At 49.9% G+C, this 17,045-nt stretch overlaps 1 protein-coding gene across 2 annotated transcripts in view; it reads left to right on the top strand.

Moving 5' to 3' along the window:
• The window catches only part of PLXNA1 (plexin A1), a 299,363-nt gene that overhangs the window by 208,504 nt on the left and 73,814 nt on the right, over positions 1-17,045 (top strand). For both annotated transcript variants that reach the window (XM_069083832.1, XM_069083833.1), the window contains exons 11-20: positions 2,767-2,863; positions 3,102-3,292; positions 4,498-4,649; positions 6,376-6,496; positions 7,225-7,361; positions 9,487-9,654; positions 10,652-10,745; positions 12,320-12,559; positions 12,760-12,903; positions 14,580-14,814. In XM_069083832.1, the coding sequence (XP_068939933.1) occupies positions 2,767-2,863; positions 3,102-3,292; positions 4,498-4,649; positions 6,376-6,496; positions 7,225-7,361; positions 9,487-9,654; positions 10,652-10,745; positions 12,320-12,559; positions 12,760-12,903; positions 14,580-14,814 (1,579 nt within the window). The remainder of the gene's footprint in view (positions 1-2,766; positions 2,864-3,101; positions 3,293-4,497; positions 4,650-6,375; positions 6,497-7,224; positions 7,362-9,486; positions 9,655-10,651; positions 10,746-12,319; positions 12,560-12,759; positions 12,904-14,579; positions 14,815-17,045) is intronic.

Genomic DNA, 17,045 nt, shown 5'->3' with positions numbered 1-17,045 from the left:
CAGCTTTTCCTGATTCCAAGGCCTGTGCTCTGTGCACTCTGGTACCACTTAGCTGCCTTACCCAGGGTCTAACAGGTTACAGTAAATGGAAACACCAATATTCATACTTGGGTCCTCAGACTCTAAATGCCCTCTTTCTATTCAGAATCCCGCATAGGGTTTAGAAGGAGAAGCGTTTCTTACCTGCCTCACAAAGGGTTAATATACTCACCCACCCCCACCCCCAAGGCAGTCCATTTCTGGGGGAAACCAGAGCCAAGAGATGCAAGAAAGCTTTCTAGACAGCCACAGGCTGCATGACTCCCAGCTCGGCCCAGGCCCCAAATGAGACGTGTCAGAGTACAAATTGGAAATGCCAGTTTCAGTTAGAAACATTCCCTGCCCATCGATCAGTGCAGCCCCCGACCCTCTCCCCACCACCTTCCAATGGGGCCTCCTGCCTACCCGATGCTCCCATGTCCTCCCTGAGCCTCCCCTACCCTCTTCACCTGCAAAGAGCAGTTCACCTCCTTTCTTCCCCTTCCTGCCCTCCCGTATTTGGGCTTGTATCTACCCTTAGTTATTTCAATATGAGCCCTTTTCACTTGTTTTCTGTGTAATAGATTCCCAGAATATCAGAAGGGAGCATAGAGACCATCATCTTTACTTCTTAACCTGGGCTGCATGTTTTTTTGTATTTTGATGGCTATATTTCAGTATAATTAGTTTCTTTGCATCCTCTTTGAGTTTTATTTTATGCATTTAGAAACATTAGTCTGAGTTAAGGGGTCCATAGGTTTCAAAAGACTGCCTATGGGGGATCCGTGATCTTAAAAATCATTAAGAATTCCTAATCTAAGCCATTCTCCTCATTTTACAGATGAGGAAACTGAGGCCCATGCTTTGTGCCAAGGTCAGACTGGGCTGCTCACTGTGCCCCCAGTACACCTCTTCTCCCTCCTGTCTCTTTGTATGGAAATCCTTCAAGACCCAGCTTAACTTGGGGCATTTCCATGGCATTTCCTCTGATTTCTCTGGGCCCCCTTCGTCATATTTTATTCTCCACTCCCATTGTTTTTCTCTACAGCTAGACTGGAAGCACTCCTTGTATCTTTTGTCTTCCTTCCTGTCCAGGCTGTGGCCTGGAATGTTCTCCATCCTTCCCTTTCTTTCATCCTTTAAGGCCTGTTTCACGTGTCACCTTTTCCAAGAGGTTTCTCCTGATTCCTCATTTGCTAGAACTGCACCCACCCCCATGCCGATTCCTTTATTTGGCCCAACGGGGCAAGTGTCCTGGGGGAACAGAAGAAGGAAAAGAATTTTCACGGAGGAGGGGATACTGGGGCTTTGAAGGAGGAGGGGGATTTTGACAGAGAGAGATACATCAGCCAGGCATTCCAAGCAGGAGAATTAGGAGCAAAGGCACCAGCCTGGGAGAGGATAGAGTTTGTTTGGGGGCAGAAATCTTGTCTTCCCTGGGATAGGGGATGCTTAAGATGGAACCAGGGGAGATGAGACTGGACATTTATGTTGGCCCGGTGGTGGAGGGCCTTGAGTGCCAGGCTAAAGAAGCAAGACTTCACACAGTAGGTGTAAGATGTAGCTTTATCTGGAATGGACTTTAGAAGTTTGTGGGGTCTGACCTGGCGACAGGGAAGACAGGGCCCAGGGCCACCCCATTAGTAAGTGTCTGAGATGGGATTTGAGCCCAGGGCTCCCTAACTAGCATTAGGTCTCCATCTCAGCTTAGCTGAGTGCCTTGCCGATGAAGAATCATCAGTCAGCTTTGCACAGGAGTCTAGAGCTCACAAGGAGTGATCCAAGCTTTCCTTCTCTGTAGAAATTTTCCACAAAACTGACACCCATGAAAAAAATGAAAGCACAAGAACAGCAGAATGTTAAGTCCTCGTTAAGGAATGGCAGAACCCTAGGGCCTGGGGTGGTCAGGGAAGGCTTCCTGGAGGAGGTGGAGACCAGGAAAAGGGAGCAGGGGGCTACTGATGAGCACAGATGCTCTCCACACGGCACGAGCAGAAGCAATGATGAGCCTGGTGTGTACAGAGTCTGACCGGGTGCACCAGCAGAGAGGCAGGGCCAGTGGATGCCTATAATTAGGAAAGTCTCCCTGTGCCAGTAATTGGGAAATTCTCCTGATGCCAGGAAGGGTCACCTTTATGGGGGTGGGGGTGGGGCAGGAGAGTAGAGGTCATACAAAGCCAGGGGATTCACAGCTGCAGAGTTCTATGTGTGGGTCAGCTGCCGGTCAGATTTCAGAGTCAGGGGTGTCTGCTAAAAATTAGGGAGTTTAAATGCAGGAACCCCCTTTTTTGAATTCCAGTGATTTTATGGAAAGTTGAGGGTCTTTTATTCAGGGAGTGTGTGTACCTTGCTGAGCTGGTGTGAGCTCACAGGTGGGGCCACCAACTTGGCCAGTGTGGTCAGCCTGGTTGGAGCAGAGGCTGCGGGGCAAGGGAGCTGCCCCTGGGGCCGGAAGCTGGAGGACACGTGAGGTCACAGGGACACCGATGACCCTGGAGGGACCAGAGTGTGGAGTGATCCCAACAACTCAGCTTAGATGAGACTCCAAAAGCCTGTGGGTCGGGGGCGCAGGTATGAGCTCCCGTGCTGGGAGCCTTCACCACACATTGCCACGTCACCCTAAATCCTGCAGAACTGTCTCCCAGGTGGCTCGGGAGTGTTGTGCAAATCTTGGCTTCTCCCTGGCATCAGGGAAGCCCCTCTTCACCCTTCTTCCTGACCAGGAGCTATCTTTATCCCCTCTCACAGTACACCTATGAAGGGAATGACATCAGCGACCTGCCTGTCAACCTCTCCGTTGTGTGGAATGGAAACTTTGTCATTGATAACCCCCAGAACATCCAAGGTGAGTGCAGGGCTCAGATACTCCCTTCCGTGCTCTGTGGAGAGCTTTTAGTGGGGAAGTTGGGGGAAGAATTGAGTTACTGGTAGGAGAACCCTGTAAGGATGGTAGAATGAAGGGAATGATTCAGAAAGGCTAGAAGGGTTCAGGTCAGCCCAGCTGGCTCAACCGTGCCCACCCCTCAGGAGACAAGAGGCTCGGGACCTCCCCTGACCCCTTCCCTTCCTCTTCTGGTCCTCAGCTCATCTGTATAAATGCTCTGCCCTTCGTGAGAGCTGCGGGCTCTGCCTCAAAGCGGACCCACGATTTGAGTGTGGTTGGTGCTTGGCCGAGAAGCGATGCTCCCTGCGCCACCACTGCCCTGCCCCGGACATCGGCTGGATGCATGCCAGTAGTGGTAACAGCCGCTGTGCAGACCCCAAGATCCTCAAGGTAGGACAGGAGTCCCGGAGAGAGGGGAGGGGAGGGACAAGGATGGGAAGGAGATGGGATTCATGGTTGTGGGTGAAGGTCCAGGATGAGGATAAAGAAGAAGGGAAGGGACATGGAGATCCTAGGGGGAGAATGGAGAGAAGGGAAGTGTAGGGCCAATTGGATTCGCTTTGTTCTGTGGCCAGTGGCTGAGCCCTGACTTTGGCTTTATTCTCTCCCCTAATCCCTACCCCTGACCAGACACGGACCTCTCATTCTGGTCACAGGTTGACCCACTAGTCCTAGCCACAGACTGACCACTAATCCTGACCACAAACTCACCCTGTCTTGTCAGTCATAGTTCTTCCACAAACTATGGCCACAGATTAACCAAAGATTCTCCTGATTCTTTGACCATATTCTGACCACAAGCATTAGCCACAGACTGACCTCTAATCCAGGCCATAGATTGACCCTTAACCCTGGAAACAGGCTAACCTTGTTTCTCTGACAATCTGTTACACAAAAAAAGTGCCCCTGTTCAAGATGAGAATTGGGATGTCTCCGTTCAGTCCTGCTCTCTCCTCCTCACTAGTAACGTGACCATGAGCCTATTATATATGCCTCAGGGATACTGGGTCAGGTGTATGAAATTTTTGTCCCAAACTGGGTCTTCTGTACTTCAGGAACACCCCTGAGGTTCCATGGGCGTGCACAGGATCACCACATGAGGCTGTCATTAATAGTTAAACCAAAGGGGAAGAGGAAATTAATCCTGTCCGTTTAGAATGGTTTTGTCTTTTCTCAGTGGGAGTTCATTTCCAGGGGAGAAAGGCACCCTTCTTTGCCATGTGGATCTTCAGTCAAGGGTACCCACTTTGGGCCAAGTATCAGATCAAATAAATGAGTTCCTAAAAGATAAGGTTTCTCCTGCATACTTGGACCACTGTGTATCCCACTGGGCTTCTCATCCTTCCAACCACGATCCAGTTGCCTGTCCTGGTCCTCAACCCGTCTATAGAAGGTCTTTGTCCTTCCTGAAATCTGTGGCCTATGCCTTAAATCTGACCCACAATTTGAGCATGGTTGGCATGTGGCTGAGAAGCCCTGCCCCCTGTGGCTCCATCACCCAGCTCCAGCCCTCATCTGGTCACACAAGCCATGCTCTGCCAATCCCTCTGCCTCATCCCAAGGCCATATCATCGTTCCTTTACTCTTCTCCTCAGCTTTCTCCAGAGACTGGTCCTCGGCAAGGTGGTACTCGCCTCACCATCACCGGCGAGAACCTGGGTCTGAAGTTTGAGGATGTGAGGTTGGGCGTGCATGTGGGGAAAGTGATATGCAGTCCCATCGAGAGTGAATATATCAGCGCCGAGCAGTGAGTGGGGGGCAGCGGTTGAGGGAGGAGGGGGGCTGATGCACGGTAGAGAAGGGGCCCGTAGCTCGCTGGAGCTCTTGGACCCCTGAGCCCGGTCCTGGGGAAGAATAGGAGTTAATCCTTAAAAACAGCCCCTCTCATTCATCGAAGACTGTGTCTTTCCCAAAGCCCTTCCACATACGTTGCTTCCTTTATTCCTCACCCCAAACTGCAAGGAAGGTAGGGCAAGAAATATTATGTCCATTTTACAGGTGAGAAAATCAAGGCTCAGAGAATTGAACTCACTTGCCCAATGAGTTACTATAAGCATTAGAATTAAAATGCAGATCTCTTAACTCCCAATTCAGGACCCTTTCTTGAGGATAGCAAAAAGAATGATGCATCTGTCAGATGATCTGAATAAGAATCCTGATTGCCAATTGCTTTTAGGTGACAAGGGGAGGACCTCTGCAGGTCTTACCTTCTACATCTGTAAAATGGGGACATTAGCATTTATACCTTCTGTTTACACTTGTGTGTATCTAGGTACTTGCTTGTGGTCTCACCTGCTAGTATGTGAGCCCCTTGAGGAAAGGTGACTCTTTCCTTTGTATTCTTTGTATAGCAAGCACTTAAAAGTGGCTAACTGATGACTGTCTCAGTGGCCTTTGGGGAAAGTAGCCTTGTAGACCCTAAAGCAGGGTGGAAATGGGAGTTGTTACTGTTTACTCTTATTCTTCATTATTTCCACTGCACCTACATCCCTTCCGTTGAGATCAGTGACATTTGATTCCCGGGCTGAAGGGCCAAGCAGGCCCCTCGGAACAGGCATGGTTGGGAGGCACAAATTTTGCCAGTGATCCTATTTCCTTCCTGGAACCGAGGCCCTTGGCCCTCTTGGATCTGGCTAGAGCTTAGAATGTTAGCCAACTTGGGGTGTAACCACTAGAGGACCGCTACTGCTACAACAGCTTAGAGACAATCTCTTCCAACCCTGTCATTTTCTAGAGAAGTGAAATGACTTGTTTAAGGTCACCCAGGTCATACATAGTGAAGCTGTCGTGCTTGGCACACAGTAGGCACTAAATCAATGCTTATTGTTGGAGTGAGTTATGATTCAAATTCAAATCCTCTGATTTAAAATCCCTTGCTCCTTGCAGTGTTTTTCACTGCCTTTATTTACAAAGGGTGGATATATTGGGAGTTTGGGTGTAGGGGGAGGAATGGACCTTGAAAAGGTTGGTAATGCTACTTAAGAAGATGCTGGCCTGGTTTGCAAAGGCTTAGCCCAAGAGAGAACGTATGCTTGGCAGGGCCTGTGGGTGGCATGCTGGATGTGTTCAGGGCTTCCTTGGACACTTACTAGCTGTGTGACCCTGGAAGCGGTCACTTCCATCATCTGTAAAATGGAGGGATTGAACTCGGGGGCACCTTCTGGCCCTATGATCCTGGAGAAGGTCTTTCCAGGCCCTGCCCTGAGCCAAGAAAACATCCCCCTTCTAGTCACCACATCGGGGTAAAATGGGAAGGATGGAGCCAGAGGTCCTGGGTTCCAGTCCTGGCACTGTTTTCTTCCTTTCTCGTGTCCACAACCAGTCACTTAACTTGCCATGTGTAAGATGAGTGGGGTTGGGCCAGATGGCCTCCAAGGTCTTTCCTGGCTTAGGTCAGTGCTCTCAGGCTCATCCTGCCCCCACTCTCCTCCTCGCTGGGAGCCAGCAACAGTGACCGCCTTGGCTTCCCCCAGGATCGTCTGTGAGATCGGAGACGCGAGCCTTGGCCGAGCCCATGATGCCCTGGTGGAGGTGTGCGTGCGAGACTGTTCGCCTCACTACCGCGCCATGTCCCCCAAGAGGTTCACATTTGTGGTAAGACGTTCCTTGCCTTCTTTCCCTGGCCCGTTGGCCAGCCTCACTCCCCCACCAGAGTCCCCAGCACAGCGGCAGACGGGGGGGACCTCGTAGGAATCTCAGACATGGTCTAGGTTAGCCCCTTGGTTTTCTGGGTCTCAAGACTGAGGTCCAGAGAGGGGGGCGACTTACCTGCTCTCCCTGTGTGTTCTTAGCAGAGCTGAGATTAGAACCCAGGTCAAGCAACAAGCAGCCCCATGCTCCCTGGCCACAACATGTTGTCTGGAGTGCATTCTTAGAGTTCTCAATGGGGGAGGAAGCCAATTACCTACAGATTGTTTCCCTTCAGATGGAGTTTCACTAGGCAGGGAGATATAAAAATAAACCTACTTTGTATTTGTGTAGACTGGTATATTTTCCCCGGTATATTTACTGTTCTGTATGGAAGGAAGATATACAAGTAGGAATAGGCCCATTTCCATACTGTGGAGGCTTGAAGCCTAGAATATTTAAGTGACTTCTCCAGGGCTACACAGCATTCCTCAAAGTGGTGCTGCCTGGCAGTATCCAGTCATCATTGTTCCTGGGGCCTTGGAGGTTTGGTTTGGTCTGGTATCCTCCTCCCCGATTGGTGTGTGGCCCCTCCCATGTACTCTTGAACTTGGGTCACACTGGGTGTCTTCATGGTCAGCCCCTCCTTCCAGAGCACTCAGCAATCTTCCCTGACCTCATCCTTTTCTCTGCAGACCCCCACCTTTTACCGTGTGACCCCAGCTCGTGGTCCACTCTCTGGGGGTACCTGGATTGGTATCGAGGGGAATCACCTGAATGCTGGCAGTGATGTGGCTGTCTCTATTGGGGGCCGACCCTGCACTTTCTCCTGGTACGTTAAAGAATGGGCATGGGGGCTCACTGCAGGGAGATGGCAGTAGTGGGGGGGGGGCTGCAGTCAACTGATGTGGGCACGTTGGGGGTGGGCCTCGGGGCTGTCATGGAAACCACAGAGACGCTCTTGTTGGGGAAAGCTGCCATGTCGAACCTGGGTTAGGGGAGCTATCACCATGGAAACTCAGGGGAGGGGGAAGGTTACCATGGAAACCCCAGGGATAGAGGAGGGGAGGCAGCTAGGGATAGGGAAGGCTGGAGGCAGGGCTATGCCAGGAGCCATCAGGCAAGGCCACGAGGAGGGGGGACATGCTCTCTTGCAGACCGGCCTTGAGGGGGCCCAATGTGGAGAAAGGGTTAGGTCTGGGATTGTGAGAACACTTCAGTTACAGTCAGCTCCTGGATTGGCTCAGACCCAGTCACTCTCTTTCAGGAAAAATGAATCTGGGGGAAAAAGTATTTAAATTTTTGTGGGTTTTTTTTTTTAAGAGAGAAAAAAAGAAATGTTAACAAAAGCCCCTAGGCTCGAAGTGGATAATTTTTAGATTAGGGATGATAATGGAGCGGCTCTTTAAATATTTTCCTGCGGTAATTACCAGTTATCAGCACTAATCATTGCTGTTTGCAGCAGCCCAGGGCCCGCGCAGAGATGCTGGCATCAGTTTGGGAGGGGTGTGTGTCTTTGCTGGCACCTCCCTCTCCGTGCCTGCTGTTGGTACAGTTAAGCCTCGATTACCTGCAGTTGCTTGGGGGAACAATGGGGAATCTGCCTTATTGGGCAACTGAGGGATGACCTTTTGTGTTACAACCCTTGTGTCTTGGAAACCTTCCTCTCCTTGGCGAGGGAGTGGAAATGATTCCGTATAGCCCAGCCCTACTGTGGGGGAAAAGTGTGTGAATGTGTGTGTGCGTGTGTGTTGGAAAGAGGATTTTTAATGGAGAGAATAGAGGCCCAGTACGTCCACACAATTGAATTATAGCATAGAGAGAGAAGGACCTTAGGGGTCATTCAATTAAAGCACTTCATTTGAGTAATCAGGAAACTGAGGGAGGGCTGGAGACAGGAGGAGACTCTCCAGACCTCTGACTTGAGAACTGAATGGGGATTATACCTCCCAGGGCGCCATGCTTTAGAGGGAAAATAAAGAGCTGAGAGCAGAGGGAGATATTGAGGATGAGAGAGAGAGGGACTCAGCAGGAGCAGAAACCAAAGGAAACTGTGACCATCAGGGAAGGCCAGAATAAATCCTGCCTTCTCTCATGTCCATCCCAGGCCTGAAGACCACGGGTCATCTAGTGTACGGACAGCTGGATGAGTGTGTGTTCTGTTGGTGACTTTCAGTGTGTTGAGTGGTTTTGGTTTTCTTGGGGGTGTGACGGTGAGCGTGTTTTGAGCATGAGCAGGGGTCCAGAGACCCCAAGCAGACAGCCCTGGCATGGGGCCTGTGGCCCATCTTCCCTGGCTTGGGCAGAGGCAGAGGTGAAGACGGGAAGTACTTAGGGTCCAGAAAGAGATTGGAGTCTGGTGAGGAAGGTGCTCAGGAAGCAGGAGGGGCTGAAGCTTTGGATGGAGCTGACCTGTCCTGTCCTGAGGGAGATCCAGTCCAGCACCCTGGGCATCACTGCCACCAGGGAGCTTAAGTGACCACTGATGATGGAAAACAGCCAGAAGCAGGTTTGACGTCTCCTGGTCCCAGTGCTCTCCCTACCAGAATTATAGTTTAGTGTGTGTTTTCTAGGTAAACCATCATGCAGTACTGAAACATATATTGTTTATATATATTTTTGGGTTCCCAACCTGGGCTTTACAATATTGTCCTATTGAAATGAATTAATCTATTTATTTATGTCTTTTGAAAATATTCAGTGTAAATGCTAGAATTTGTTTTCCTTCCATTTTGAGTGAGGAGGGTGTAAGGGAAGGTTTACTAAAAACGGAGGGATCCAGACACCTCCTGATCAGGAAACCAAGGCCCAGAAAAGTACAGTGGTTTGTCCAAAGCCTCCCAGGTTTTTAGGACCAAATGCCACATTGACCCTCAGGGACTGACTCCAAATCCAATATACTTTCCCCCAGACCGTGTTAGTGGCCGCTGACCTCTCTCCCCTCTTTTTTCCCCCAGGAGAAATTCCCGGGAAATCCGTTGCCGAACCCCGCCAGGCCAGAACCCTGGTGGTGCCAACATTGTCATCAACATTAACCGGGCTGAACTCAGCAACTCTGATGTGAAGTACAATTACACTGAGGACCCCACCATCCAGAAGATTGACCCTGAGTGGAGTATTAACAGGTAGAGAACAGAGAGGGGCTGCCAGGGCACTTCCAGGGGCTATCTCTGGACCTCAGCCAGCCAAACAGGGACTGCTTAAGTGGGGGGCAAGAGGAGAATGGTCCAAGGCTGCTCAGAACCTGGGTCAGGGTGGTGTAGTTCATAGCTTGCAGGCCTTGGAGTCAGGAAGACCAAGGTTAAGATCCCACCTGTATAATTACAGCTCTGTGACCCTGGATAAATCTCTTAATGTCTCTGGGGCACAATTTCTTCATCTATATTTTTAGAGGGCTGGGCTAGATGACCACCTATGGCCCTTCTGCCTCTAAATCTAGTGTCGTCACAAATTCTGGGTAGGGGAGCCTGCTTCTCGACCCTGGGAGCTGCGAGTGGGTACTTTGGATGTGGGGAATCAGTGGCTCTAGGGGCAAGGGGGCAGGCCCCCAACTCTTTAGCAGTTCTTCCAACTGTCGGTGATTTCTGTCTGAAATCAGTTCCAAGGAAAACTTTTATCTCTGCAAGTGAATGTGTCTGCTGTCCTGGTCAGAAAACAGGTCTTCCATGATTCTTCATGTTTGGGGCCGTTGAGGCCCAGAGAGCTCAGACCTAAACCAAGGGTTATAAATCGACTCACTCATGTGCCTGAAAGCGTCAGTTCCTTCTCCTTCCATCACATGGTCTTTCTTCTGTTTTATCTTTAATTGTCTTATCTCCCGCTATGTATTTTAATCTGTAAACCATCTCGAGTCTTTCTGGAAGGAGGCCTGGTACAAATGGAGCAGCCACATAGATAAATGGCTGGCTGACAGCTCGGTCCTGCTATACCAGTTGGAATTCTGAGCTGTTGTAGATTTTTTTGGGAAGGACAGACAGAGCCAGCCCTCTCCCGGGTTAGCTCTGGGCAGAGCCACTGACCAAGGACCAGGAGGAGCTAAAGCCTGATCTCACAGTGGGTGGGGTTGGAGGTGGTGAAGCATTTCCACCCCCCAGATGACCCATGTATCCCTCTGGCCCCTAGCGGCGGAACACTTCTCACTGTCACGGGCACCAACCTGGCCACCGTCCGAGAGCCCCGGATTCGTGCCAAGTATGGCAGTGCTGAAAGGGAAAATGTGAGTATTGACCCCAGTGTGCAGGCGTGGCCTGGGGTCATGGTACCTGTGAGAGCTCAGCCCCAGCCTGTCTGTACCCTCCATATTCACTTGGGTCCAGCCAGGCCAGCCTGAGCCCCAGTCCCAGCCCCAACCTTTCTAAACCTCACTGAGCCTTCAAAGCCCAAGACTTTAATACTTGTTGACTAATACAGACTGACCACCGATGTCCAGCTCATACCAGTCTCTTCCTTCTGAGCCCCTGTAGCATTCGAGTCTGTACTGTTTATTACAATTGACTGCCCACCTACACTGTTATTAAGGTGTCCACAGGTGAGACTCATGTCCCCGAGTAAACTGATAGTCTCGAGAGCCAGGCCCCATCTCCTGTTCAGCATCCAGTGCAGGGCCTGCCCCTGTGGCAGAGGTCAGCAAAGCCCTTGTTGGATGCTTTATTGATGGGCTCAGTGTCTTCCTTCATGAGTCAGAAACTGCTCGGGCCTGGGGATTTTCTCAAGACCCCTCCATTATTGCAGGGACACACAGCAGCTTCGCTGCCTTACTCCAGAAATGCCTCTGGCTCTGGATTGGAGGACACCATACTTTTCTGTCTACTGGGTCTCTAGTGGCATTGCTCAGAACACAGCCCTGCCTGATAGAACAGATTAGGGGGTCGCTGTGTCTGGAGCGGGACAGCCCACTTCCCCAGATTGCAGAGATGATCTGGCCATCCCTCAGGTCATCCGTCCTTTGAACAGAGCAGCTTCCTGACTTTTATCCCAAATTTGTCTCCTTGGAACATTCACCCATTGTTCCTGGTTCTGCCCTCCGGGTCCAAATGGATCAAGTGTACAACCACATGACTGCCCTTCAGTAACTTGAAGAAGAGCTGTTCAGTGCCCCCAGGGTTCCTCTTTGCCAAGCTAACATGAACCAGCTCTCATGTGACACAGATTTAAGTTAGCAAGCCTTTCCTTTTTTAAAAATAAATTTTTATGAATATTTTCTGTTTCTTGCATCCTCCTGGTCACCCTGTGTGGCCCACTCCCTCCCAGAGAGGCATCCCATGTGACTGATCAGGAAGCCTTTCTTGAGCCTCTCCATGGGGGTCTTGTGTGTTCCCATCCTCATGCTGGGGCGCATGCATCAGGGAGGTAGGGGGAGGGTGAAATGAGGGGAGGAGGAAGAGACCCAGATCCTACCTTGGTGAGGCTTGTAGTCTAGCTGGTGAGACAAGCCAGGAAGACAGAGAACAGTGCAAGATGGTCTACAGAGACAGGCAGGAATTTATATCCTGCAGCAACCTTCGAGGAGTTCCCCAGGAAGAGCAGTGATCTGTCTTCTAATCACAGAGCTGGGCCAATATGTTGACAGTCTCCAGCATTAGTATTTCTATGGCAAAGAGACACATTTTTGCATTTGTCCCATGTTTCCTACAAGGGAAATCTGAGATGAAGCTGGGGGTTCCCCAGCTATTCCTTGTGCCCTTTGATCCCTGAAGCCATAGAGAAGGATGACTACCCCTGAAACCTTCCTTAGGTGCAGACGTCTGCCTTGACCTTCCAAAGCCAATCTTCTTTTCTCTGGATCTCTAGACTTGCATAGTATACAACGATACCACCATGGTGTGCCAGGCCCCGTCTATTGACAACCCCACCCGGAGCCCCCCTGAATTGGGTGACCGGCCGGATGAATTGGGCTTTGTGATGGACAACGTGCGATCTCTACTCATTATCAACAGCACCAACTTCCTCTACTATCCTGATCCTGTCTTTGAGCCCCTCAGTCCCTCTGGAATCCTGGAACTCAAGCCCAGCTCCCCCCTCATCCTGAAGGTAGACTTCTACCCATGCAATTTCTCATGTCTGCCATTTTGTGCTTATAGAGCCAGATCTGTTGTGCATAAGGGAGCAGGTGCTAGGTGGGGCCAGGCAGATATTGGTGGGATCAGAAGGGAGAGGGGCTGTTTAGGGGGAAGAGGGATAGATCAGGGGCTATGGTCTCAGGGGATTCAACAACCTCCCTCTTCCTCCAGGGCCGGAACCTCCTCCCTCCTGCATCAGGGAACTCCAGGCTCAACTACACCGTGCTCATTGGGTCCACACCGTGTGTGCTGACTGTGTCTGAGACCCAGTTGCTGTGTGAATCACCCAACCTCACTGGTCAGCACAAAGTTACGGTATGTGTGCCTGCCAAGGGGCCCCAGGTCACAGCAGCCCACTGCTCCCGGACCCTTCCTTATGCATCTCACAAATAATGCTTCATGGATGTTCATCCATTAGTGCATCCCAACGTGCATTTATTAATCATCTGCTGTGTGCCCCACAGCTAGACAGGGAGCACAAAGAGCCATCGTGGTAAAATAGAGAGAACATTGGATTTGGAGTCAGAGAATTTGGGTTCAAACCCTATCTGCCACTGACTGTGATTTTGGGTCGGTTTTTTCACTTCTCAGGGACATAGTTTCCTTGTCTGTAAAATGAGGGGGTCAGATTAAATGACTATTCAGGTCCTTTCCATTTCTAACTCTATGATCCTTTCCCTGTCCTGAACCTAAGAAGTGACTGGACCAATGTCCATGGCAAACCATGGCTGACTAGTACAGTAGGCCTGGGGCTTAAAGCCAGGCCTCTTGACTGGTCAGGGCCCCTCTGTCCTGTACAGCACCGTCTTGTTCCCCTTCCAACATGCCCTCCCTTCCTCAGCCCCTGCTGCTTATGGACCGTACGCACTCTTAGCAAGAGGACAGCTCAGGAATTCAGATGTAATGGAGCGTAATGCCTGAGCCTCGTGGAGCTTTGGGAGTGCTCTTTTGGAGGCCTGGCGCTACAAAGAGAATTGTTCCCATGCTTGCTTTCTCGCCTTTTGAGTTCAGGCATCTCTCTCTGGCCGTTCCCTTTGCTCTGACATTCCCCTCTTCCATGGGCTGTGGGTGCTGCAGGAGGAAGAGCTGACAGCTCTTTGAGGAGTGATTTAGGATAGGTATAGGATGACAGTATCGGGGCAGTGGGATGGACACTACTGGAGTGCTGGAGACCTGGCGCTCACAAATCACGATCTTCCTTGTGAGACATCGAGTATGTTTGCTTCCTTCTTAGGGATCTGGTTCCATCTTCTGTGTGATGAGAGGGATAGACTAGATCCGATTCAATCCAGTAAGCATTTATTAAATGCCTACTGTGTTCTAGGCACTGAGGATATAAAGGTAGAATTCAAAATTGTCCCTGCCCTCAAGGAGCTTGCCTTCTACATCCAGGGTACTTAACCTTCTTTGTGCATGGGCCCATTAGGCACTTTAGTGAGGTCTATGGGCCTCTTCTCAGAATCATGTTTTAATCACATAAGATGAAATTATAAGAATACATGGGAAACCAGTTCTATTGAAAAAGTTACCAAAATATTTTTTTAAAACAAGTTCCCACATCGCAGATAAGATGATCTATGTGGTCCCTTTCCGCCCTGACATTGTCCTTCTGGGGTTCTAGGGAGTCCACCCAAGGACATTGAGGGTCCTAATTGTCCAGGAGATCTGTCTTAGTCTAAAACATCTGCCTGCTCTCCAGGGAGAGTCATCACGAACCCTGTCATTTAACTTAGTTCAATCTCAGTCTGGTGTTGTCACTGGTACAACTTGGTTCTGGGCACTCAGTGTCAGAGAGGAAGGATTGGGCTATATCCCTGGAGTATCCCTGGAATTCCTGCCCAGCGACAGGAGAAGCGTTTTCCTTTCAAAATCTGCTTCTCCTTCCCTTCTCCTTTTCCTAAACTCCCTCTGTGGGTGTTGTTTCACACCCGCATCCCGATCCACCCCCACAGCTCACCTCCCTGACTTTCATCGGGTCCTCTCCCCTCCAGATCAAGGCCGGCGGCTTTGAGTTCTCGCCGGGGACGCTGCAAGTGTACTCGGACAGCCTCCTGACTCTGCCGGCCATTATCGGCATCGGGGGCGGCGGGGGCTTGCTGTTGCTGGTCATCATTGTCGTCCTCATTGCCTACAAGCGCAAGTCCCGGGATGCTGACCGCACCCTCAAACGCCTGCAGCTCCAGATGGACAACCTGGAGTCCCGAGTGGCCCTCGAGTGCAAGGAAGGTAAGGGGAGCGGATCTCTTGGCTGCCCAGCCAGGAGCCGGGTGCATCATCTTCTTCATCATCATCATCATCATCATCATCATCATCAGCCTTTATATAGGGTCTCCCCAAAATCTTGGAACAGTTTATTTGCCAAAAGATTTTCGGGACACCCTATCTATCACTAGGAGGCTTACAAAAGCACTTTACATATGTTAACTAATCTGATCTTTGCAACAACTTTGGGAAGTAGGTAGGTCCTGTTGTTCCATTTTACAGAGAAAGAGGTGAATGACTTGCCCAGGCACATGACCAGCAAATGTCAGAGGCTGGATTTGAACTTGGGTCTTCCTGACTCAAGACCCGGCCCTCTGTGCCACTTTCTACTTGCTGCTGCTCACGTTTAGATGGTGCTTTGCTAATCACACAGCTCCTTCCTCTCAACAATCCTGTTATGTAGGTAGTGTGTAAACAGTTTTATTCTCAGAAGGTGAAATAGTTTGTTCAGGGTCATAGTTAGAAAGTATCATAAGTCATAAAGACTCTGAGCCAAACCTTCTGACCCTTTAAAAAGTCTTTTTTAATTGATGACTTTTGTTCTCTATTTCTCCTGGATACTGATATGTGTCCCCTCCCCTCCTCAGCCTTCTTATGTAACAAAGAAAATCAGTCCAGTGGCCAATTCCAACAATATATGCAGCATTCTGACCCCGTGGCCACACGCTGCCTGCCCAGAGAGGAGAGTTTTGTCTGTTCTCTGCCTCCCAGCATTGGCTTGGGATTGTTATTGGTTTCCTTGGGGTGTTCTGTTCAACAATATCATCTGAACCTTTTGTGTGTCTCCTTTGGCAGCCTGGTGTAAGCCATTGGAGCCTTTCTCAGGATCATGTTCTTAATGTGTAAAATAAAACACCAAGGTTGACAGCAGAAGTTGATTATGTTGAAATATAGTTGTCAAAATATTAGGAAAACAGAGTCATAGACCCAGGTTAAGAATCCCTGATCTCTCTGATCTCTCTCCTCTCTCTCTGTCTGTCTTTATGTGTCTCTCTCCTTCCCATCTCTCTGTCTCTCTTTCTCCCTTCTTTCCTTCTCTTCCACCCTCCCTCCCTCTGTCCTCTCTCTCTCCTCTCTCTTCCCCTCTCCCCTCCCCATCCCCCTCCCCTTTCTCTTTCCTCTTTCCCCCTCCTCTCTCCCCTCTTCCTCTTCCTCTCCCTCCATCTCTTCTCTTGACACATAATTAGAGTCCTGGTGTATTTTGTTCTTCTGTTTTGGTTTATTTAGGCCGATATCAGTTCACCCAGCTCTTCCTTGATTCCTCAGAACGTTCCCCACGTTTGCTGTTTCTTCCTTCTCTTTATGCCCGTGTACCCTGGTTAGTTCAGCCGTTGCCTAATTGATGGTCACCCACTGCTCTTTCCATGACATCAGGCTTTCTCTCATTCTAAATGCCGCTCGGCAGGAATCAGCAGACATGTCCCCTGCCTCATTGATGCTTAAAACCAAGGCTGATAACAGTGACATAGCCAGATATAGTGACAGCTAAGCCGGCATTGAATTTCATTGACTTTGCGGATTAAAGGATGCATTAGCACTGCAGTCCAGGGCATGTGGTGAGTTCCAGAACAAACATACCTCATAAGGTTTTCAGGAGGGCAAAAAGTAGAGGTGCATTTACAGTTCTGTGCAGGCCTTAAAGTGCTAACATCGTCATCACCACTGCCGCCACCATCATTATTTTCATCAACATTATTAGTATAATTATACAAGTAACCAGTTAAAGATGTTGGCTCTGAGGCCAAGAATCAGTGTGAAACGAGGGAGCTGGATTTACTGGTCTGGTTTACAGTAAAGTGCCCGACTCCCTTCCCTCCTCCTTCAAGGAAAATACTGTGACTGGAAAAGATTCAGAAACGCTCCTAGTCCCAATTCTTTTACTGTTTAGTTCTGTGACCTTGGGCAAGTCACTTCCTTTTCCTATGACTCAGTTTCCTATTCTGGAAAATGAAGGGCTTTGGATAAGGTCATCTCTGAGGGTCCTTCTAGCTCTGACATTCTAGGTCTATACATTCAGTGAAAATGAAGAGTGTGTCATGTGCAGAATGAATTGACTGGAAGTGGGTAATCTAGGGAGGAAGAGGAGAAGAATCCAGATACTCAGTGTAGCCTTTGGCCCAAGGCGTCCTTGTACTGCCTGCTTTTATGTCCTCCTAGGGAGTTTCTTCTTCCTCAGTGGTTTTGTAATGTGGGGA

Source organism: Petaurus breviceps, unplaced genomic scaffold, assembly GCF_028583685.1.
Source record: "Petaurus breviceps papuanus isolate PSGF00001 unplaced genomic scaffold, PetGlider_PUasm1.0 174, whole genome shotgun sequence".
In the NCBI taxonomy this organism is placed as follows: Eukaryota; Metazoa; Chordata; class Mammalia; order Diprotodontia; family Petauridae; genus Petaurus; species Petaurus breviceps.
Note: the sequence above shows the minus strand (reverse complement) of the source record. Positions and strands in the feature narration are given on the sequence as shown.